Below are 21,997 nucleotides of genomic sequence, written 5' to 3' on the forward strand. Positions count from 1 at the left end.
ATGGGCTCATTAGCTTCAGATCACTACATTGCACCAGAAATCGTCGAGCTGTCCGGCTCTCCGAGAGAAGTATCACATCCCCACAACATTTCACTGTAACACTACTAAAAGCGAATGACAGATTGGATTCGAACATGGTCGTCGACTCGCCGGCAAAATTCATTCTCAAATCGAGGTCTACACTGCCATGTTCAGACAGACATCCAAGTTAGACTGGCCCGCCGTCCGCGGCATAGCTGAAGAGTACCGCCAAACGATCGAGAAGAAAACTCCAGATCTCCATGCTGAGATGGAGGGTATTGCTGAAGGAGCCAGCGTTGATGTTCTCGACATCGTGGCGCTGAACGCTAGGTCCGAGATTGCGTTGGGTAGTTTCTCGGATGGATGTACGAGCGTTGGATGGAAGACTGAGAGTGAAGGTGTGTTTTTGAGTCAGAATTGGGATTGGACGGCGAGAGTTAAGAAGAATCTTGCTTTTATGAGTATTGAGCAGGTAGGGAAGCCGAAGATTTGGATGGTTACTGAGGTTTGTCTTTCCCAGTTCGCAATTCACATGGTCATGACACTGATGAGAGTAGGCCGGAATTGTGGGTAAGATAGGCTTCAATTCCTCGTCGGTGGGTGTCTGCTTGAACGCCATCCGAGCCAAGCCTAGTGACCCGATCAAACTCCCAATCCATATCGTTCTTCGTCTCTTCCTCGAATCAACTTCAGCTTCTTCGGCAATCAGCAACCTCAAGTCTCTTGGTGGTGTAGCTTCATCATGTCACATCCTGATCGCGGACCCTTCAGGACCTACAGGTCTTGAACTCTCCCCCAAAGGAGATACCCACATCCCGCCCAACGAGAAAGGAATCGTCTGCCACACAAACCACTTCCTCACCAACAAATTCATCACCGAACCTCCTTGGCTAGCAGGATCACCGATCCGCCTTGATCGGGCGAACAAACTCACTGCTGAGTTGGCTGAAGGGGGAAAGGCAGTGACGGAGGAGAGATTGAGGGATCATGTCTTTTCGGATACGTTTAATGCTCCGCAGGCGATTTGCTGTCAGGAGGATCCAATTCGACCGATTGAGACGAGGAGTAGCACGCTGTTTAATATCATTACTCGCTTTAAGAAAGGCGAGGCACCGAGTGCTGAGGTGGTTTGGGGTAGGCCTGGAAGTGGTGAGGAGGGACCGGTGTTGAAGATGCCTTGGTGAAGAGTCATTAGCTGTGAAGAGGAATTACGGGTGCAGATTGAGTATTGGGGGTTTGCTATTGAGCGCTGACTTTTCGGTCGTCCTCGAAAGCTTAGACGAAGATATTGCGTAGAATGAAACGATGAATTCGACAGACATCTCAAGCTATTGTCGTCTGATGATTTACTTTCATCTGATATCCTTTCGTCTTCTGAATATTGAAGCATGTCTTACACCACTTCACCAGACGAGCGCATCTCAACAACAAGCCCCCCAAAAAGTAAACATCAAAAATCGTCCCCATCAACCCATCCCATCCCTCCCTCACCTCATCTCACCTCAATCGCCACCACAAAGCATAAAACCACCCACCACCCACCATCAACCTCAAACCCTCCTCCCCAAACTCCCAACACCTTCCATCCAAACCGCCCCCCCTCCCCAAAAATATCCCCTCAAACACAACCCCATTCAAATAAATTACCCTCCCCTCCCATTCCATTCCATTCCATTCCCCACTTCGTTTCAAAAGGTACCGAGTTACTTTTCGTACGGGTTTGTTTTGGTTTTGGTTTTTGGGTTTTGGTTTTGGGGGAACGGGAAAGGGGGGAAATGGGATGGGAGGGTATCATGTAATCGTCAGATGGGTAAATGGGTGGGTTTGTATCCGAGACTGAACGGGTCGGGAATATGAGGTTTGGGAGCAGAATGGGTTGGAATGGGATGACAAATAATTGGTATTGTTAAGACGGGAGGACGGGATGGGGGTTATGACGGAAGATGGATGATGATGATGATGATGGGTGTGACGAAGGGTAGAAATTTGGATTGTGGTGATTGCGGGTAAGAAACAAAGCGATGAAACAAATGGTCTACCCATCTAATGACACACGACAGCGGATAAAGTAGCGAAGAAACATAGCGATAGAATCTCTTTTCATTCTCATCATTCTCTCACTCCACCATGTCTCAACTCCCCAACCCCCTCAATATAATATATACAAGAATCTTCCGCGTATCCAAGTCCCACTCAATCCAAAAAGAGTGGATGGCGAACGCCATTAAGATATATCATATAGACAAAAGAGAAAATGCAATGCCCAGCCCATACAAAATGCATCAAACCAACAAGCTCGTCCCATCATTTTTACTTTCACAGAGCCATCATTGCCATTAATGCAACGATACCCGCAAAGATGCTGCCCTTCAACTGCTCTTGTCCAACACCCAACTTCTCGGCTCCGCTCTTGGTGGATCCTGAGTTCCCTTGAGAGAAGCCAGATGAAGACGAAGAGCTGCTCGAAGGGGCGCTGCTGGCTTGAGTTGCAGTTTCGGTTGAGCCTCCAGCAGTAGTGCTGGAAGAATGGGAATCGACACCTGGATCACCACCCGTCAGACCTGGAACAGTCTCCGCTGTGGTTGATGGTTGAGTGCCCGAAGACGATCCTGAAGCAACGGCACCCAGTGTCATGTTGGTACCGGTGGCCAAGAAAGAGCTCAGAACAGTGGCATCAGTACCGTCAACGACAGTATCGTTGGTGCCTGTGTATCCATTATATGTGTATGACACCCCAGTGTTGGTTCCTGGGCTTGAAGTGGCATTGTAGCAGGAGACTGTTACTGATTCGAAGGTCGCGTAGTAATATCCGTTGGCTTGAATATCCGCAGAGTTCCAATCAACCAGACCACCAGCCCAATCAACAGTACCTTGGCCATTTGAAGCAAGACCAGCAGGCCACAGAGAAAGTTGGACACGAGCAGGTGTCTGGGGGAACATCCATTGGTTGGAAGTTGCATTCCAAGTGTCAGACCTTTTCTTGGTTCGACCAATTTGTCCATCAACCAACCAGGTAATGGCATCCGGAGTCCAATCAATCTCGTAGGTGTGATAGTTGTTAAATGTGTCCGAGAGAGAGATGTTTAATTCGTTGTCGTCTATACAAATTAGTAAATTGTACAAAATAACTCCAAGAGTTGCTTACAGTTTGGGATACCCTGGAAGTAGTAGTTGGACTGAGCATCCTCCAAATCAACACCAACGAATTCGTAATCGATCTCATCCTTCACATCTGACAATAAGATGAAAGCTGTGACAACACCCTGCCCTCTGCTGGTCTTGAACGTAGCCTTTACATTTCCATACCACATGTACGTCGTGCTAGCCAACAACGTTCCCACAGAGTCCGGTGCCATCGTCAACAAAACATTATTCTGGTACGATACTGGCTGTCCACTAGCCACCCAATCCGCTTTAGAAGCATCACCGAGATACACCGTGTTCTCCTGTACTCGGTCCAAGTTCTCGAATGTGTACGTTTGGCTCTTGCAAACAGGTTCAGGCGTGCAAGACCCGAGAGAAAAAGAGGATCGAGGGTCACAGCCTCCCAAGCAGTAAGCGCCTACACCACATTGTCCGTATTCTACGCACGACAATACATTAGTTCTCAACACTCCTCACTCCCAGATAGCATCAGATGTACTCACGCGAGCAGCAAGGCGTATCAGAGGGACATTTCTGTGTCAAACTGCAGCTGGGAGCCGTAGCCAAGGCCAAGGACGCGGTCGCCAGCACGGCCAGGAATGACGATGTTCGAACCATTATTGTATGCAAGTATCCGCCGACCTCGTATAAGAAAATGAAAGAATACCCAAAAGGCTCACGACGTCGAAAAGGTCGATCGCGAACGCGATGCGGATTAAAAAAGAAGTAAATAAGATACAGCAGAAGAATGCAGCCCTTCAACGGTGATGCAGGATGGGTAATCGAGGCTCGTTCACGATTGATTCAGGAAGTTGATCCCGGTCGCGGATTTTCCTGGAAGGGGCGTTGCAGGTTGATTGTGAATGGTCGATCCCTCCACGATTGTGGCTTTCCTGCTCCCGCAAAAATAAACAGAGGGCGGCGGTCTTGGGTTGACTGATTAGATGAGATGGTAAGAAATATAGCGAATGTCTTCTCGTCTTGGAGCGAAAGAAAGGGGACAAATGTCCGGGTTGTCGTCGAAGGTTGTCGAGTGGGATGATTGAGGAGGAGGAGGAGGAGATGGAAATGGGAGAGGAGATGGCAGAGAGACTTTTACCTCGTACTTATGAGTGAATTGACCAGGGGTAAAGTGGAGCACAGAGAGGGCGTAAATCAGCGATGCATCTGTACACGATTCGAGCTTAGTTTTGTATTGCCACTGACTGAAAAGAGTCTTCTTGGGCTTGCGAGCCAATCAGACATCTGTTTCTCCTGAATCTGGTCCTATTATTATCGCGTCACTTGCCGCATTCCACATAGTGTGCCCCCCATGGTGTGATGAGATGTTAAAGCGCCTATGGAATGCGGAGGACGATCTTCGTATTCTCGATGGCCAGCAGCCAGCGCGCGAAACTGTTTCTGCTGAGTTCATCATCTGTCACCTTTTGGAGATACAGAACGGGGTCCTCGTGCCATCCGCGGATAATCGGAAGATTGCGACATTGGGAGCGTCTCTTGGGCTTCAGAGGAGACGGTGTGTCATGGAAGTTGTCCCGTCTGGAGAAGTTGCCAAAGAGGGGAGAAAATTAGAGGTTGTGGAGGAGTCGTTAAGCTTAAGAATTATGGATAGTGTATTACAGTAGTTGGTGTTTGGTGAGGCTGGACAACTTTAAATGCAATAAGGATTTAATCTTGTTACAAATAGAGCTGAATTGTTTATTTGTCGGGTGGAATGATGGGTTCATGATCACCGACCGAAAAAAGACATCCATCCCAAACTCTGTCAAATCTCTCGAAGATGCATCGACATTGACATCAACTCAAAGTTCTGCAGAAAATTTTCAGATTCCGAGAAACGGGTACTAGTTTCCCGCCGCGGTCCCAACGTTGGCAAAGCTTCTGCTGCTTGCATCCTTAGTTGCCGGCCGCTTGTCACATTATTCTCGTAGCTCGAGACCTGTGCTACGCTACCCAAAGTAACACAATGTACCGACTTGTATTTCTTCACCACCGTTCACACGACGCACCACGCAGCCAAGCTTTTATTCCCTGGGCCTGACCGCTTCTTCCCCACAAGCCACCCATCTGCACCCATCTGAAGAAGAAGAAGAAGAAGAAGAAGAAGCAAATGTTTCGGACCCCACGCTGCTGCAGAGAACGAGAGGGGGCTGGGAGACACACGGCCAACGCCGCCACATCTCACTCCCCTCCATGTCAGTTACTTAGTCCATTTTCAGTACTGTAGGTAGGGTGCTCAGCAAATTTGTGTCAATCTTTTCCCCATCGCCTCGTTTACGAGTACGGGAAATTCCCAGAGGCGGAACTTGGTCCGATGGACAGACCGGCGGGAAGAGACATGTTTGACAGCATGGCGTACGGGTTCATGCAGTGATCCGTCCTTGAAACGAACGCATGGTACCACCGCCCCGGAGGACTGCTCATCTCGAGACATGCTTCTCCATTCATTCATTCATTCATTGACCCTTCTTCGTTCGACCCACCAACACATCATAGGTACTGTACTCGAGACACGTCATTCACGATTGGTAGCACGGAAAAAGCCCAGCTTGCAAGGGAAAAAATCCTAAAAAAAAAAAAGTCCATGTATGTAAAAACCATCGAATTGAAGGTAATCCTCGCACGCATTTTAAAATTCCAGTGGGTATCCCGTCTTCCCTGACCTCAGAGAAATCAGATCCAGAACCAAAACCCCGAACCATGAGAAGACCATCGATTGCATGAAACAAAAGCCCATCCGTCCCACTGCCGTGAAAACCAGATTCGTCAAGATGAGAGAAACGACGCAACGCAACGCAACCACTCCTACCGGGAGACCCGCGCCGAGAAATAGAAGAGCGGCCCACCACCAGTTTTGATTAGATCGAGGACGTGCACGAATAGCCATAGATGAAACGTCCCTCTACGCCAGCCATGCGGCCGCACCGTAATGCCCCCAGTTGTATGCAAGGAAAGAAAGCGTCGCCGTGGACAGCCAGGAGAAGTGACTTTTGTAGTAGTAGTAGTAACAGTAGCAGAGTTTTCGGCGCCATGATGTCGGTACTTGCTGAGGCCTGTCCCTCGATGGAGACCCCAGCCAAGGATGCGCAAGACTTCACCGCAGTTGCGTAGCCGGGAAGCTATATCTTGCCTGCGAAATGCTCCTTCGCATATTGCTCGCATGCCTATAATAAGTCAGCACGACGACAGGCGAAGACTTCACCTTTCACTTACTTTAGCAGGCTTGCCGACTTTCTTGCCAATCTCCTTCCACTTATTCGTTTCATACTCTTTGATGGCGTTAAGAAGGGCCTGGCTCTGTCCAACGTCAGTGAATGACTCCGCTATGCACCGTAACGTAGGCCTACCTCATCTTCAGCGAACTCTGCGTAATGCATATCCTAGAGTTGGCTGTTAACATCTGAACACAGAGACAGGATCTTCGAGCATGCTTGCCTTGTACCAGTGCTTCTTAACACTTCCTTCTGTCCTACTAGGGAACGTCTAGCGTTCGGGACTTAGTGAATAACTCTGGTGCGACTCCAGCCCCCATATGGGCAACAACTCACCTTTGCAATGTCTGCCCAGCTATTGCCCGCATCCCGCATGGTTTTTAACCTCTGCTCCTCAGCAGGAGTCCATGGGGTGTTAGTCCTGCTCTTCTTCGCAGGTGGTCCCATGGTTGGGGAAGCCATACTTGATTCCTCACCCGCGCCGGCGGCGCCTGTTGCACTTGATGAGCCAGACATCGTAGGTACCGATGGTCCAGTTCCTGATGCGCGTCTCTTGTTCCGTGATCCTGGCGGCGACGAGGTCTCTACCTTGACAGAAGGGTCAGCAGTAGCTGAGTGCGACTGTGCAGGTGAAGTTGCAGTGGAAGATTCGGGTTCAGTGCGCTCTGCACCACGTTTCGACATTGGCGACGAGGACGCAAGTGGCGAAAGGGTTCTTGATATTGAAGTATGTAAAATTCAGAAGGCGGGAGAAGGGTCCAGATGTTGCGCGCGAGAGTGCTCTAGGCTTGCAGATTCGCGTGTGGATTGGTTCAAGATCGCCGCGTTTGATGAGGCTGGGGTTAAGGTAGGTACAAAGATACTTCCAAGTTCATTCACTCGGTTTGGAGTACTTCTGGTCGACAGGGCTGACAAGCCTTGCCTGCATATCCCTCGCCGTGGACCGGAGAAAAAAAGGCTTGCTCTAACAACGTCTGAGGTACGCCGGACCCGCAGTTCGCCAGGGAACGGAAACACAGAAGACAGAATGTTCTGTATACCATTCAAAGAACAGGAGAAGTGGTGCGCGCAAGTGATGAAGGGGAAAAGATTGCAGCTGTGATCTGATGACTTCAATGGCAACCGTCGGACATTATAGATACCAATGGGAACCTGCAGCCCATTCTATAACGAGGTATGCCATTCGAATAAGAGTGGTGACAAGGGACGGTAGCTTTTGGCAAGAAGTAGCTAATAATGCCTGTATGTTTTATGATCGGGCCACGGTACTTGCAGTACTTCAAGCGGCTGGTCAGACCAGTCGCAGCGGTCCCTCCATCCTTTAGACGCCTTCTGGGCAGGGAATTTTCATGCGTACTTGCCAGACCCGCGACTTGTCATCGCCGTAGTTAGCAAGAGGCAAGACGTACCGCTCGCTCTCGCTCTATGATGTGTTTTGCGGGAACTTGACTTCGAGCCGTAGCGTAGCGTCCCGTACTCGTCTTGAGCGGCAGGCAAGGAACCGAAAGGCACCTGTCCGGGGGAGGAATTGCAGGATGCGGGGGCCGGAAGCACTTGCAAGCTTCGAGCTGTAGATGAGCGAGGGGATGAGAGGTGTGGGTGGTAATGGTAAACTAGGGCTCCTGGGGAGAGAGTGAGGATCACCAGTCCCAAGCCGGTGCTCAGCAATTTGACTTAGACTTGTGTTACCTCTGATGGGAAAGGGCCATGGAAAACTGTGGCGGCCGTCGAAAGCGCCCCCAGGAAAGACGTCCTCAGTCAGACGGGGACATTGAAGTCCTAGTGAGGCATGTGTGTCTCCTCCGCATGGCATGAAACGAAACAGCATGCGTACTCTTGCTTCTCCTCTACTGCTGCTGCTGCTGTTACTCCAACTCATGCTCATGCTCATGCTTAGCTGCTGGTATATCGATGCGATGCCATGCCATGCCATGCTCTGCAGATGAGTGTCCAGGCGAGAGCGGGGGTCGCAACGCTATCATCTCGATGCAATGCATCCCCGCTGTTCGCATCAGTGATGATGGGACTCCATCTGACCCAGGAGCTACACGATGGGGGCGTCTCAGTGGAGGTGGAGGCGACCTTGTTGCATTCCAGCGCATCCCGTTCGGTGAGTAGCGCCGTCCTTTGCCTGGGTTTTGTCGGTCATGGTAAGTTTCTTCGAGTATCTTGCATCGATGAGCTGCGGTACGAGCGGATGATTGGGTTTGTTGTTCCCATCCAAAATGGATGATCGAGAAGTAGTGGCTGCACATCCAAAGCACGAGCCTACCCTAGCCCAGCGTAGCCTACCGTAACCTGCCCCTACGACCAGGGCCGCGCCTGGTTCGCAACTCAAAATGGCGGGGTAAAGATAGCCCTGCATTTATTACTCTACGAAGCTGTCCTGGAGCATGAAAGGGGGCTTGCATGCTTGGATCAGAGGGAGGTCGAGGCTGCCCTGTTGAATACACCCAGATTGCACGTCCGCCGCGTGACACGCGCACGCTGAAGTTACGTGCTGGCGATGGACGGTGCCTTGCCTTGCCTTTGCGTCCAAGATTAAAATAATATTGTTGCAATCTTGATGTTGCGCGCTGCTGCCGACGACCAACAAGAAACGGGCGTTTCCAGCGGGAGCGCAGCAAAAAAAAGAACAGCATCTGTGCTCCCGTTGCACTCGCAAGTCGCCCTCCCATCCCATCGGTGCTAGTCGGTTTCGACGAGACGTGCAGCCCAGCAGGCAAGCAGGCACGCCAAGCATCATGGATTCGTGGTATGGGCCATCCAGCATCCGTGAGGCATGGGGTGAATCCGCTTGAAGTATCTCCATGTACCTTTGCACCGTTTGGGAGACTCGGACGGACCTCCTGCTGAGGAACGACGTCCCTCTCTCTCATTGCTGTCTCTGATGCGGCAGAAGACAAGCATCGAATCTGCGATCCTGCGCCGCAGACCGCGAAAAGTGTCCTGGCTCACTTCAAAGTCTAAATCGAGCTGTGATTACGATGTCTTGAATAATCCGTCGTGGGTATGTGTGGCGTCTTATGATGCTATTTCCAAAGTCCCCATGCACCGCGCACTCTTTTGCGTCGGCTCCTTCTCGAGTCGAGGAGAGACAGTGATGCGAACACAACAACCGTCCTGCTGCTGGCGAGGTCAATTGCAGCCACGAGTACTACAGTACAGCGTCCGTCCTAGGTCGACCAGGTTGACATCATGAATTGATGCCAGCACTTATGTCCTTCCCCTCTGAGGACAGTGGCTGAGCTAGATCGCCATTCGATTTACTGGTACCCTGGACTCGAATTGATCTGACCCGGTCTGCAAGCTCACGGAAAAGCCAGCATGAGAGGAGATCATCTCAACGCAGCTCCGAGGTACTGGCGGGAACAGCACCATGACTCCATCAGCGACTCCCGGAGAGGCAGGCGCAAGATTGAATTGGGGCTCTTTGCCGGGCAGTGGGATCGTCGATACAGATCCATGAGTCTCGAGGATCCTTCGGGTGATTGGACGATAAGCTGTCAAGGGACAAATATTTACAAATGTATTCGACTCCTCCCGAGCACAGGGTCCCATCTGTGTAGCTCTTTAGTCACAGTGCTGCCGAAAAGGATTTGGAGGCTTGCGTCTGATCACGCCCGGGCCGAGATGGTCCCTGCTCTGGCCCGTGAAAATGGGCTGCACTCCCGAGATGAACTACAAAATGCCGCAAACATGGCCAATGCAGGTGTCTTTGATGTTCGTCTGGAAATTAGTGACAATTTCCACAGTGTTCGGGACACGCCTTGCACTGAAGAACACTGCCGAAGAAACATGTTTCATACGCTGGGGGGGGGGGGGGAGACTCGTCTCATCTCGTTTTACTGGAAGTGACCTCGTCAAGACCGCTGTATGGCTGTAGGCCGTCTTGTGTCGACCGTCTTGGGAAATTTCACACACAAGTCATCTATCATCTGTCAAGGCCATCATCTAGAATGAGGCATGTACTATCTAGGAGGACATCATGACCGGCATAAGGAAGTAGCATTTATGTTAGTGCTCGATACGAACAAGCGAGAAAAATCGCACAACGAGGCGCAAACTGCCTAGATTTCTGTTTCCAGTCTGACGGAAAGCGTGAAACACTGACCGCCATCTCATCCTCCTCTTCCATCATGGTGTGTGTGTTCTTGCTTCGTCGTTGAGCTGATGACACGACGGATACATTTCTAAAACTCGCTCAGCAGGATTAGGACGATCGAAATGTTGACTCTGGCTGTGAAATGCGGCGATATTCATCTTATCTCTGTGAATAGAAACTGGGACTTCCCTTAATTGACTTCTGCTGTATATTTATAGGGCTGACGATGGCCATTTTGACACAATGTAGTAGTTGAATTCGTAGACAGACCTGCTCGAATCAAGCTAAATGCTGAGGTCGTCACTTGATGAACGAAACATTGGAACTGTAGTCACACGTGCTTAAAATAAAAGCTTTCATTCTCCTCCACCTTCAGATTGCGCAGGGCCAGGCCGGATGAGTTACTTCCGAGAGCTTCTGACAACGGTGGGCTCGAAGCCAGACAAGTTTCGAAACAAAAACATTGTTTCTTGCCACGCCTTGCGGAGGATTCACAACATCGGATCGCCCAAATGGATGACAGACGGAGGAAGTAAACCCCCCACCACTTATGGGACAAGAGGAAACACAGGAGTAAACAATCCATCCACCGCGTGCACGACGTGGTCATGATCGGATCAAACACAGCGCATAGACACAACCTTGTTGCTCCCCGAAAGTCGTCATCCTGCGCTCATCGATACCAACAATTTGCGGATTCTCTGACGGCGGTAAAGAGAGGATCATAATGCCATGTGTGTTGAGTGAGTCTGTGGAACAGTCTGCGTTTGAGGGTCTAGCGAATCTGCGCCACATGCGCAAATCTTGCTCCAGCGGCTCAATGGGAAACCCATGTTTTCGTGCAGAACAGTTGGGATTCGCCTTCAGATCTATCTGATCAACGCCGTTAGCATCCAGGTTGCTCGGAACCTGTAAGGCTGCTGCAGATTAAGGTGTGAGGCAAAAGTCCGAATGGGATGGCCTGATCAAGAAGGGTTCGCCAGTGCAGTGGACGAACGGTTCCTCACCCTTCCGAACACCCAGCAATCTCAACGTGTTTCTTCAGTCGCTGGTTCGACGACAAGAACAACCATGAGACGAAGCTGCAGAACAGCACGGCGGATGGCCTCTGGAACATCTTTCCCCACAATCATGCGCGCCGACTTTGCACTTTGGAGTCTAAAGCCGTTCGAATCATGACACAAGACCTGAGGCTTCACGCTGCTGAGCATCCGTCGGTCGTCCTATTCTTCCACGATACTTGGGACGTGATTCAGACTCGGTATCTTGGCCGCTAGAAGGGCTACAGTACTCGTTCTGCTCGGTTCCGGAGCGGGTGCGGGTACGCATGCTCGTTTGGCATCTTGGGGATGTTTCTTAATATATCCTCTGTTGTTTCTAGTTGTGCTTCGTGTAGGTGGCAGAGCGAAACAGCGCCGCGCTGCGAGCCACTCACGTCGCTGGCCGGGACCTGGCAGAGCCGTCCAGAGGGTGCCAGCGACGCGGTGTTTGCCATCTGATCACGGTGTCAATCGTGCAGCTCGCGGTGCGGCCACCCCAATCAGGATGGACGATCTGGAATTAAAGCCCTTGGAGGTGGCTCGACCGCTGCTGCTGAGGAGGAAGGGGAGGGGAGAGAGGGGATGCATCCCTGGAGCGCTGGTCCCTGAGCCATGAAGCTTTTCGTCGTTTAAGGTCCGGACGGAGGAGGAGCCTTGATGCTTGCAAGCTTGGCATGTCATGTCTTGTCTGGTCTGGCTGTCAGTTCTGTCTGGGCGTGGTTGGTTGGCTGGTCTTTGCGCTGTCCCCTTCCTCCCTCCCTTGACTTCTCTCTTCACCTGGACGACCATGGCCAGCAGCAGCTCAACAGTGCTTGCTTGCCTGCAGCGCGGATCTGGAGGACGATGACCGTACTTCGTATGTGGTGGAGAAGGCAGCAGCAGCAGCGGTAGCCAAAGTCCAAACATTTTCTTGTTAAGCGAGGTTTCGAATCTGCCAGGGCTCCCATCGTGACCGCCTCCACCGCTCTCCGCAGAAAGGAACGACACTTCTCAATCTTATTTTCTGCGTGTTGCACAATTGCACTTGTTCTTATGCAGTCCGTCCCTATTGTTGATTGTCTCCTCGACGATCTGGGCATCCGTCAAGCTGACGCATAGTTCCGAGTCTCACTGTCTCTTTTTACCCACCCACTGGTAGGGCGTGTGGCAGAAGAAGCTCCATGGAAGCCGTGACATTTCAGACCTGACACCCTGCGATCTCAAACAAGCATCCTGGTCACCAAGAAACGCCAGTATGAAGAGAAACGGGATGAAAGAGGGGATCTCAATGGAGATATGAAATCAAGCCATGCATAATCAGAAACCCTCGAGAACATCGGCCACACCTACACACCCCCCAGCAAAACTTCAGAGGAAAGTATGCACGGCCGTGACCTTCAACGGGAACAGGATACTCCAGATGATCCTATGCAGGCCATGGATTCATATATGATCTCACGCCGCCACCTTGCTTCTTTTCTTCTCTTCTCTCTTCCTACACTCGACGTCGACTACGCTCCCGCAGCTAATAATCACTCTCTTTTATTGCCCAACTGGATTGGCTGCTTACATTCTTTTGTAGTTATTGCGTTGTTTAACTTTATTCCATTCTCTTCATATCAATACTTTTACACTCATCAACGCACTTCTTCGAAAGAAAGTCTACATTCTATCGCAGCCCCGGACTGCCCTTTATAAACACTTCGATTCTTGTCACTTGCTGGACTATCAAGTTTTTATATATTAGCTTTACTTTGTTCGATTCTTTCACGATCAACGACCGTCATGTCTACACCAACTCAGATGAATACATCCGCCCATGTGGCACAATCCAACTACTCGCCAGTCGATGCCATTAACCGACACGACTTCGGCGTTCAGAAGAACAGAAAGCAGGCATCGACTGGCGGAGGCAGGGCTTGGAGCGAGGATGAGGTATGGATATATGTTTGGTTTGAAAGAACAATAGACTGACAGGGCAATTAGGAAGTTTATCTTCTGCAAACTCGTCTCCAAAAGATGCCATACAAGCATATCGCCGCTCATCTGAAAAAGACCGAGTTGGCATGCCGCCTCCATTACCACCAGCTGTCTCACGGGAGCAACCGCCGCAAGCGTACCAACTCTGTCACCTCTTCCAATGCTGGCTCCGTGATGCACTCTCCCGTTATGCAAGCTTCCATGCCATCGCCCATCAACGAGCACGCCATGCAACCTGTCACTCCTCCCACTTACTCCTACTCTCCGCAATCACCGGTCCATGTTCAGCTTCCTTCTGCTTCGACCCTTCTTCATCGCTCCGGCTCCAACAGCCCACCCCGAACGCTTGCTCACCCAGTGGCCATTCTCCCCAAGCCATCTCCACCTCGTCGTGCTCTCTCGGACTCGGCAGCACCTCTTCGTCTTGACTGTGACGTGGCCACCAACCAATTGAACATCTCCAACGTCGACAAGGAGCGTCTTCGCCACATCTATGAAGCCCACCGTGCTTCATTCTGGGGCGTCATCGCTGCCGAGTACGGTGCAGGTGCATCACCCCTCTTGCTTGAGGAGACATGGAAGCGAGGAATCGCAACCAATGCACCTCCTACTCCATGTGTCTCACCAGACACTCAGACTATTCGCAGCGGTGCATACCAAGGCTACAACACGAAGCCCATGCACCAATTGCCAACTCCCGTCCAGGAGAACAAGAGCAATGCCACCAGCATCTCTGCATTGTTGGGTATTGTACGTTTATTCATTCTGTTGATTTAGAAATTATGACTAATTATCTACAGGATGCCAGCCCACGCAGCCCCAAGGAGCGAGAAATGATCAAGCGCATGGAAGAGAGACGTGAAACTCGCGACATTGTCATGGCCGGTGTTGAGATGGGCCAGAGATGCGAATAAGAAATCACTTCATGAATTAATAATTCTTTTCTACAAGATTTTAATGACTGAAGGCGGATAATTTTCACTCTAGGGCAAATCAAAAACGGTGGGAGTTGGGGTGTCACAGGAAGGCGTGGAGGGAGTCTGGACGAACGTCATGGTCTAACGAGCTGATGGGATGAACCGGGGGTGAATGTTTCAAGGTTCTTCGGGTGCTTCTTCTGTTTCTGGGTGTGCGGCGGTTTGATATTTGGGGATGAAACGTTTTTCCGGGTAGCGGTTGAGGTCGAGTCGAGTGGCGGCAAGTAGTATTGTACGATTAGCTAGGAACCCCCAAAAACTGCGATTACTATTCGCATTGCGATTGATATTATCCCGAGTCTCAAAAGTTCATCCAGAAACATGATTCTTGCTCGAATGCTCTTGGTTGTTGTTTCACTCTGTGACAAGTTTTGAATCCGCTTGGTGTCAAGCAATCGAATCAAGCAATTGTCCATGCGCCGGGCTCTAGGTGGCCGAAGCACGCTCAAGGGTAATTTTCGCTAAAAGCTGCCAGGGGGTGAGCGCTTATTTTAAGCTTAGGAGGGTTGCACCTCGGCAAGCAGCGGAAATAAGAAGCCTCTTTCGCAACAACGTCCGTCGATGACCGTGCGCGCGATCTCAGAGTTGAGATGACAGGCCCCGCAGCCAGAGTCTTGGCTCCAACGTCTGCCATCATGCTCTGGACCCGGAATGCCCTGTCCAACAGAGCGTTCAATGCTCCATCATGTCGTGCACATTCAGGCGTCTCTACAGCTCCAGCTCTGCGGCCTCAACTGCGTCTCAATTCCTGTCCAAGTCCCAGTCCCTTCCTCCATACAAGCAAACACAACTCTTGGATGCGAATCAATTGCAGCGATTCTCCGCTACGCTTTCGAGAACTGAGCTTTCGAGGACCGTGCCGGAGAATGGCACACCGCTACCTGCTTGCTGGCATCTAGCCTACTTCACGCCGGCCCAGGTCGAGGAGGAATTGGGAGCGGATGGCACCGATACCACGTTCAACCCGCCGCGGCCGTTCACGAGACGGATGTGGGCTGGCGGAGAGCTGGAATGGATTGGGGGTGATAAAAACAGATTAAAAGTCGGGCAAGAGGTTACGGAGACTACAAAGTTGACGTCTGCAGAAGGGAAGAAGACAAGAGCAGGAGAGGAGATGGTGGTGGTTGGCGTAGAGAAGACATTTGAGAACGAGCATGGAGTTGCGTTGATCGATCGAAGGTAGGACTTGCTATGCTGTGGTTGAGTCTTGCATGCTTGCTTCTGTAGAGCATGTACACTGATGGAGATATGGATAGGAACTGGATCTTTCGACCCGAAATCACAATACCGCAAGCTCCTGCCTCGAGACCACCCGAGGTTCCTCTGCCAGATGGCAAACACACTCGAGACTTTACCCAAACTCCTGTCACTCTCTTCCGATTCTCAGCCTTAACTTTCAATGGCCACAAGATACACTACAACAGAGAATGGTGCAGAGAAGTTGAAGGTCACAGAGACTTGGTTGTTCACGGGCCATTGAACCTGATCAATATGGTCAACTTCTGGAGAGATATCAGAGGTGGCGAGGTCTTCCCCAAGAAAATAACTTATCGGGCCACAAGCCCGTTGTATGCTGGTGAGAAGTATAGAGTTGTGATGGATGAGGAACATGATAAAGTTACTGGAGTGAAGATTGTCGATAGTTTTGGTAATACTTCAATGGTAGGTCGAATCGAAAGTATATAGCTTCTTAAAGTACTACAGGCATATAGCTACTACGAAATCAATCCCGCGAAAAAAAATCCCAACCAGAGACATACAATGAGACCCGGTATATCGAAACCTGGACTCCTCGTTTGTTATCTCAATTACTAAGTGAGCTTCAAATTGTAGTTTATCTGAAGCACAATTGAATCATCCGGATGTCACCTCACCCCAGCAAGCAATCTTCACACAAGATCTACAGCAATGCCACTACTGATCATCATAAGTGACACCATAGTTGACGAGTAGGTTTGCCACTGCATTGAGGAGTGGACGATCCTTGGAATCACGTCGATCAACGATACATGTTCTCGGCTGATAAGATCAAGATACCAGGTGAGCCAAGATCATAGTATTCTTTGTTCCATCTGAACTATAAGTCTAGGTCTGGAATGGTAATCCATCTCAGCATTAACCATGCATAATTAATGACAGATCAGACCTGCTTTGAAGCAGAACAAGTGTATTGTTAATTACTGACAATAGATGAGTGCATCACTCCTACAAAACTACCTACGAGTACAGACAATTGATATTTTGGACTTAGGTAGTCAGTCATCTGACAAGCATGACCGACAAGCCCAACATCGGTCCCCGAGAAAGTATTGCGATGTGCAACAAAAATATTCACTCATGTTCCTGGCAGAAACCCGACTTTGAAGCCCCTTAAGCACTCGTCAAAGAGAGATCTTGTTTTCGAATGTGCGATGTGCAACAGATAACCAGTTGTCCGTCCGTGGGAGCCAATTCGAAAGCTATTTAAGTACTTGGTAAAGATTATCTTGCCTTTGCTAGAGGTGCTATGTGTAACGATAATTCTTATTTTTAATGTCTCCGGATTAACCTATATAAATTCTAGCACATAATCTCGAGAGGTGTATTGATTTGTAATTGTAGGTGTGATTCTTTCTACAAAGATTCTATGGAGAGGATTTTTGCAGGAATTTTCAAGTGAATGTTCGACGAAATTTCTACACTTATTACGGCATCAATCTTCGAGTGATGTTTTGACATGTAGATATATCTATAGAACGATAGAGATATGTGTCAATGCATTGACTTCTCTATTGTACACTTGAAATCATAATTTTGGCCACAAACTTGCCAAGGTAAGGCGGATATCAAATCCCATGATCCAGCATGCATTCAAAGCATGCTCTTCCCAGAACTCCAACACCAATCCAATGCATACAATAATCAAATGCCCCACCATAAAAACAAAAATGCTTCTCCATATTTTCTCAACTTTCCAGAACCATGAATACACTTCCCCCAATAACACCACCCACAACAGCAAGCGTCAAGAACCCACTTGCAACTTTCTCCCCAGTCGTGGCCGGTGTAGTTGCGTCCATCATGCCTGTACTTGGCTGCGTGATACCCGCACTCGCATCTCCTTGGCTCGTTCCTCCAGTAGAGTTAGTAACGGGTACCGCTACCGCTTCGCCCTTAACCTGAACCAACGCACTCTGGACAGCACCCAGAGCACTCATCTGTTGCCCGACTCCGGTGGTCCCATCATACGTGGCGCCAGCCGTCCATTTGAATCCACAGGTTCCAGTTCCGCATTGGAGACCGGCGGCGGTGGCGGAGGCAGCGAGCCAGGGCGTTATTGTTCCTGCGGAGAAGGGCGCGAGAATAGAGGTTGCCGCGAGCCATTGTGTGAAGTATGCTTTGAAGGAAAGTTGATCGGTGTCGCAGGTATTCACATTCTCACAAGCTTGTTCTTCCATAATATCGTTGGTGAAAAAGATACTGGAGGCTTTCAAGATGCCGTCGACTCGTCCTTGCCACAGGGATTGACCTGATGTCTGGATTTATTTGTTAGCTTCATTCTATTCTGTACGAAACCGGTAGGGGACGTACATAGTTGTACATATTTGCAGCTCCATGAAGGTAAATCCCCGCATTGTATGTCCATTGGAGTTTCGTGATAACGGTGCAATTCTGTACATCTGAAGAGCCATCAAAGATGTTGTAGCTACTATCGATCAAGCCAATAGATGATTCCCAGTCCCAGATCGTTTCGGCCCACTGAGCATAAGTGGCATTTCCTGTATATCGTGCAAGTCTGGAAGCCAAGTTGAAGAAACAACCATTGGCAATGCTGTTCTTGTACGTAAAACCATTGTTGAATGTGAAGATTTGCCATCTCAACCCTCCTCCACAAGTGGTTGCATCCCATCTTGACGCCATTTCGTTGAAAACTGCCTGTGCGAGAGCAAGCCATTGTGGTTGTCCCTTCGGTGGATTTTGGAAATTCGTCTCGGCTGCTAGCATTGCTGCCATTCCCCAAAATCCTTGGTCATCATTACCTTCATCCTTGGTCTGGTTGGGTGGCATGTAATCGTTATCTGGGCCGGTTTGGAATAGTAATGCTTGCTCGACTATGTCGTTATACGTTGAGTCGTTCGTCTTGGACCAGTAATCAACCATCGTCATAAACATACCGCCACCTTCCCACCAGAAGTACGGAGGCGGTAATGTGCCTGGAGTGTCACCCTAAGAATGTCAGATTGAGTTGTTGAGATGAAATGTTCGGACGTACGGGATTGTTTCCTGTGTAGAATTTCATCAAGCCTTGTGCGACTGTGCTCGCAGCCGTTTTTAGAGATTCTGGAAAACAAGACGTCAGCACTGTACTTTACTTAAAGAGTATGTGATCCATACCGGCAGAGGTTGTGTCAACCGTTAGAGCTGTAGCAGCCGGAACCAGCAGCGTTGGCCATAGTAGACTGAGTTTCATTATGATATTATGTCTGTTGGTGAAGGAATGGAAGTGGAAGAGGTCCAGATGGATGGGAAACAAGAGTGAAGTAGATCGAGGTCTGCGAAGGAATCCGGCGAAGTGTAAATACCGAAGGATGATTAAAAGGCCCTGTCAAAGGGTACGTCAGATGTGAATGAAACAGTGTAGGCGAAATAATGACAGTACGAATCTCCAGGATAGAAAGGAACCAAAGACTTTGGCAGCCCGAAATAGAGTTGTAGTCCCAAGTGAATTAAGCTCGTAAAAGGAAGAGGAGATGATGGGTCTCTGTGGACTCGTGGAGTGCGGAGATCAGAGGAAAGACAGCACGTACCAGCTCGCCACGGAAATGAAAGATGGAAAAATTGAAACGAACTTAACCTTTCTCGAACCTTAGAGTGCCTGTATTTCAGACGTTGCTGCGTTGGGGATGTCTTCACAGGGGTTGTGCTGAGCCAACACGAGATTCGAAACTCGTATGGTGTCAAGGCTGATACACAGCCCCCTCGGACCTCATCCTCGGCCAGCAGCGAGCATACGTATCGTCAGCCGCTGGAGCACCGCCACCACTCGTGAATAAATATGAAGTAAGAGTGAAGAAAAGAAGAAAATGTCATGACTTGGCACAGAGGGAGGTGTATAAAGGACCAAGAATTGCTGAAAGCTTAACAAAAGCTTGTTTGGAGAAAAAATGGAGTTTGACAAGGTGGATGAATCCGGACCACGTGAATGATATCTATTTTTAGATACTTGCTTCTTCTCCTTTCATGTATTTGTATTTCTTTGCTTCTTCAGAATATCTCGATGCATGAGAATGACTATGAACCTTAGTCATGGCAAACCGTTCCAATATTCCCATCTCTGGTCATCGGTGACTTGCTGCATCCATCAGCAAAATGTACATTGGTACTTGGCAAGTGCATGTCGCTGACGAATGTTTATGCATGACCACCATCTCATGATTATCATGTGTTACCCCGCTATATGTTTCTTCAGATACCTTTGAGCACTACGAGCTTTGTACTATGTTCCTTGTTACCGCTATATAGTCGGTACTTGATATAACAAGTGTTGTCACCAAAACTCTCCTCACGGGGGCACGGGTCCGCCTGTGAGCTGCAAGCGTCCTTTTTGGTCGATTCATGCAGCTGATCGATTTACTGCAATGCAACTCATATTCTCTGCTGCTGCATATGGACCTGCTTTCTTTCGATGGCATGCTATGGGATGGATCACACCACGGCTGCACCGGAAAGTCGGAGACTATCATCAGGTGGCTGCTAAGAAGGCTAGAAATGATGCTCCGGGTAGGAAAACTCTAGGTTCCCCTCATAGTGTAGCCAACTTATCAGCATTATCTGATGATGGCTGCATCTCACTCATCAATCATGTGCCTTGTTATCAGAAAGCCAAGAGTTTGAAAGCAATGTTCTCGTATTGTGAAGAACCCCGCACTTCAGAATATTCCCATATAAGATAGAGGATCGTCTTATATTTGGACTTAGAGATCACTCAGCTTGTGGAAACCAATTGTCTAGTCAAATCACCAAAATTATCCGAATATTTACTTCTTTATCTCAAAAATGCAGATTTTCAACCTTCTCACGATCTTGGCTTCTGCTGCCCTGTTTCGCTCTTCCAACGGTAACCCTATTCACAGCTTCTTTGAGCTGGTGAACAGGCAAACCGGTTCCTGTGCGACTACTCCCTGTGCTGCTGGTCTATGTTGCTCGCAATATGACTATTGCGGGACTGGTCCAGACTACTGTAGGTATCATCTCCATTTTCGAGGTCGTATATGCTAAGACAGTGCCAGGTCAAGTAGGATCATGCACTGGTGGAGTTGGGGGGACTTGCCCAACTGGAGAATGTTGCTCGATATACGGTTTCTGCGGAGTGGGAGACGGCTATTGTCCCACTCCTCCTCCGGCCAATTGTGGGACTGGAGGACCTTGTGCTGCCGGCCTGTGTTGTAGTCAATGGGGATATGTGAGTCTTGCAAACAATACTTTCTCCAAACTAGACTAATGATGTTCTCGACTTAGTGCGGCACCGGCGTTGCTTACTGTGGCTCGTAAATTTTCACCAGAATGTGCCGGAGCTTGTGGGCCTCTCAGGTGTTGTGAGAGTTTGTCACGACTTAAAGTTACGTGATATATTTCGGTCTGAATCAAATAGTTACTATAAGGGCTTCTACTTCTTACTCTCATTTCATTATTTAGTTTTAATTTTCATCAATATGCTGTCTTGAACCTGGACTTGAACTGTCCCCGTAATTGAACTTGAAAGTATCTGCGGTGAAGGATGTTATTTACACTTAGAGTGGCTTGCAGCGACTATCACATGATGAATAATGTTGCATGTCTACTCTTCATTTCAATGCAAAAGGTATTTCCAAAGTCTTTAAGTGTATAAGGATGTTTCCGTCATGGAATGGTTCTGAGCAAGTTTAGCGAGTACAAGCGAGCCCCCTTTCTATCTCGACTTCACCTTCTCACTCCCTTGATTATGCTTGCAATGGTGAGAGTGCACACTGCATGTGGACGGAATAATAATGCCCATGCCCTACTTTCTTCCATTATCAGCTCTCCATGTATGGTGGAAGTCTTAACGCTCTTCCAATTGTCTTTTTCCTCACTCCCACAAACCAAAACATAGTCCAAAATATAACCCTACTCAATTCCGATACCGTTGTCCGGGATCGCCCTACAAAGCTGTGTAATTCTTGGTGCCAGAGGATCAAAAGTAGATTATCTCGCAATAGATTCATGATAATCTATCCATCGGACTCGAGCTTGACATAATTAGAAAATGGGATCCGCTTTTAAACGCTCACAGTTTACACTCATTTTGCAATCCACAGATTCATTGTCCGGCTTCAGAACTCGATTTCCATAGAGTATAAATAATGATTGGAGTTCAAACACGCACAGTTTGCGAGTGATTGTACGATTTGCGGTTGACAACAACAAACCTTTGAATGTCCAATCCTGGAACTCGATTTTGATATTACACAAAACATGGGAATAGAGCCTCACATAATGATCATTCATGCTGTGATCCATGAAAACTGCTTACATTTTCCA

At 49.1% G+C, this 21,997-nt stretch overlaps 7 protein-coding genes across 7 annotated transcripts; 4 read left to right on the forward strand and 3 right to left on the reverse strand.

Annotated features, from left to right (window-relative positions):
• Positions 1-1,205, forward strand: LY89DRAFT_727762 (AAT-domain-containing protein; the record flags this gene model as incomplete). Its single annotated transcript, XM_018219193.1, has 3 exons — positions 1-69; positions 122-526; positions 579-1,205. The coding sequence occupies 3 exons, from the start codon at positions 1-3 to the stop codon at positions 1,203-1,205; spliced, it is 1,101 nt and encodes a 366-aa protein (XP_018077327.1).
• Positions 1,206-2,337: 1,132 nt separating this feature from the next.
• On the reverse strand, positions 2,338-3,783 carry LY89DRAFT_663460 (uncharacterized protein; the record flags this gene model as incomplete). The annotated part of the gene is made up of 3 exons (XM_018212706.1): positions 2,338-3,119; positions 3,167-3,604; positions 3,669-3,783. 3 exons carry the CDS (start codon positions 3,781-3,783, stop codon positions 2,338-2,340), a joined length of 1,335 nt encoding a protein of 444 aa, XP_018077328.1.
• A 2,501-nt stretch (positions 3,784-6,284) lies between these two features.
• On the reverse strand, positions 6,285-7,061 carry LY89DRAFT_693293 (uncharacterized protein; the record flags this gene model as incomplete). Its single annotated transcript, XM_018216623.1, has 5 exons — positions 6,285-6,329; positions 6,379-6,462; positions 6,513-6,545; positions 6,601-6,648; positions 6,714-7,061. The coding sequence occupies 5 exons, from the start codon at positions 7,059-7,061 to the stop codon at positions 6,285-6,287; spliced, it is 558 nt and encodes a 185-aa protein (XP_018077329.1).
• A 2,419-nt stretch (positions 7,062-9,480) lies between these two features.
• On the forward strand, positions 9,481-10,524 carry LY89DRAFT_163083 (uncharacterized protein). The gene has a single exon (XM_018205513.1). The coding sequence runs from the start codon at positions 9,705-9,707 to the stop codon at positions 10,233-10,235; it is 531 nt and encodes a 176-aa protein (XP_018077330.1). The 5' UTR covers positions 9,481-9,704; the 3' UTR covers positions 10,236-10,524.
• A 2,762-nt stretch (positions 10,525-13,286) lies between these two features.
• Positions 13,287-14,395, forward strand: LY89DRAFT_693294 (uncharacterized protein; the record flags this gene model as incomplete). Its single annotated transcript, XM_018216624.1, has 3 exons — positions 13,287-13,436; positions 13,488-14,231; positions 14,282-14,395. 3 exons carry the CDS (start codon positions 13,287-13,289, stop codon positions 14,393-14,395), a joined length of 1,008 nt encoding a protein of 335 aa, XP_018077331.1.
• Positions 14,396-15,143: 748 nt separating this feature from the next.
• On the forward strand, positions 15,144-16,144 carry LY89DRAFT_573771 (uncharacterized protein; the record flags this gene model as incomplete). Its single annotated transcript, XM_018208700.1, has 2 exons — positions 15,144-15,637; positions 15,715-16,144. The coding sequence occupies 2 exons, from the start codon at positions 15,144-15,146 to the stop codon at positions 16,142-16,144; spliced, it is 924 nt and encodes a 307-aa protein (XP_018077332.1).
• A 940-nt stretch (positions 16,145-17,084) lies between these two features.
• Positions 17,085-19,332, reverse strand: LY89DRAFT_635062 (glycoside hydrolase family 76 protein). The gene is made up of 4 exons (XM_018211422.1): positions 18,833-19,332; positions 18,711-18,778; positions 18,029-18,664; positions 17,085-17,973 (listed from the first exon to the last, which is right to left on the reverse strand). The coding sequence occupies exons 1-4, from the start codon at positions 18,906-18,908 to the stop codon at positions 17,404-17,406; spliced, it is 1,350 nt and encodes a 449-aa protein (XP_018077333.1). The 5' UTR covers positions 18,909-19,332; the 3' UTR covers positions 17,085-17,403.
• Between the last annotated feature and the right edge of the window lie 2,665 nt (positions 19,333-21,997).

The sequence above is a fragment of the Mollisia scopiformis genome, assembly GCF_001500285.1.
Source record: "Mollisia scopiformis unplaced genomic scaffold LY89scaffold_2, whole genome shotgun sequence".
Classification (NCBI taxonomy): Eukaryota; Fungi; Ascomycota; class Leotiomycetes; order Helotiales; family Mollisiaceae; genus Mollisia; species Mollisia scopiformis.

What these genes read in the sequence shown, in the direction of transcription:
- LY89DRAFT_163083 (XM_018205513.1), top strand. Translation starts at nt 9,705, where the DNA reads ATGAGAGGAGATCATCTCAACGCAGCTCCGAGGTACTGGCGGGAACAG.
- LY89DRAFT_635062 (XM_018211422.1), bottom strand. Translation starts at nt 18,908, where the DNA reads ATGAAACTCAGTCTACTATGGCCAACGCTGCTGGTTCCGGCTGCTACA. An exon ending in TCTACACAGGAAACAATCCC is followed by an intron (nt 18,665 to 18,710) that starts GTACGTCCGAAC and finishes TGACATTCTTAG; the next exon opens with GGTGACACTCCAGGCACATT. An exon ending in CTGCAAATATGTACAACTAT is followed by an intron (nt 17,974 to 18,028) that starts GTACGTCCCCTA and finishes AAATAAATCCAG; the next exon opens with ACATCAGGTCAATCCCTGTG.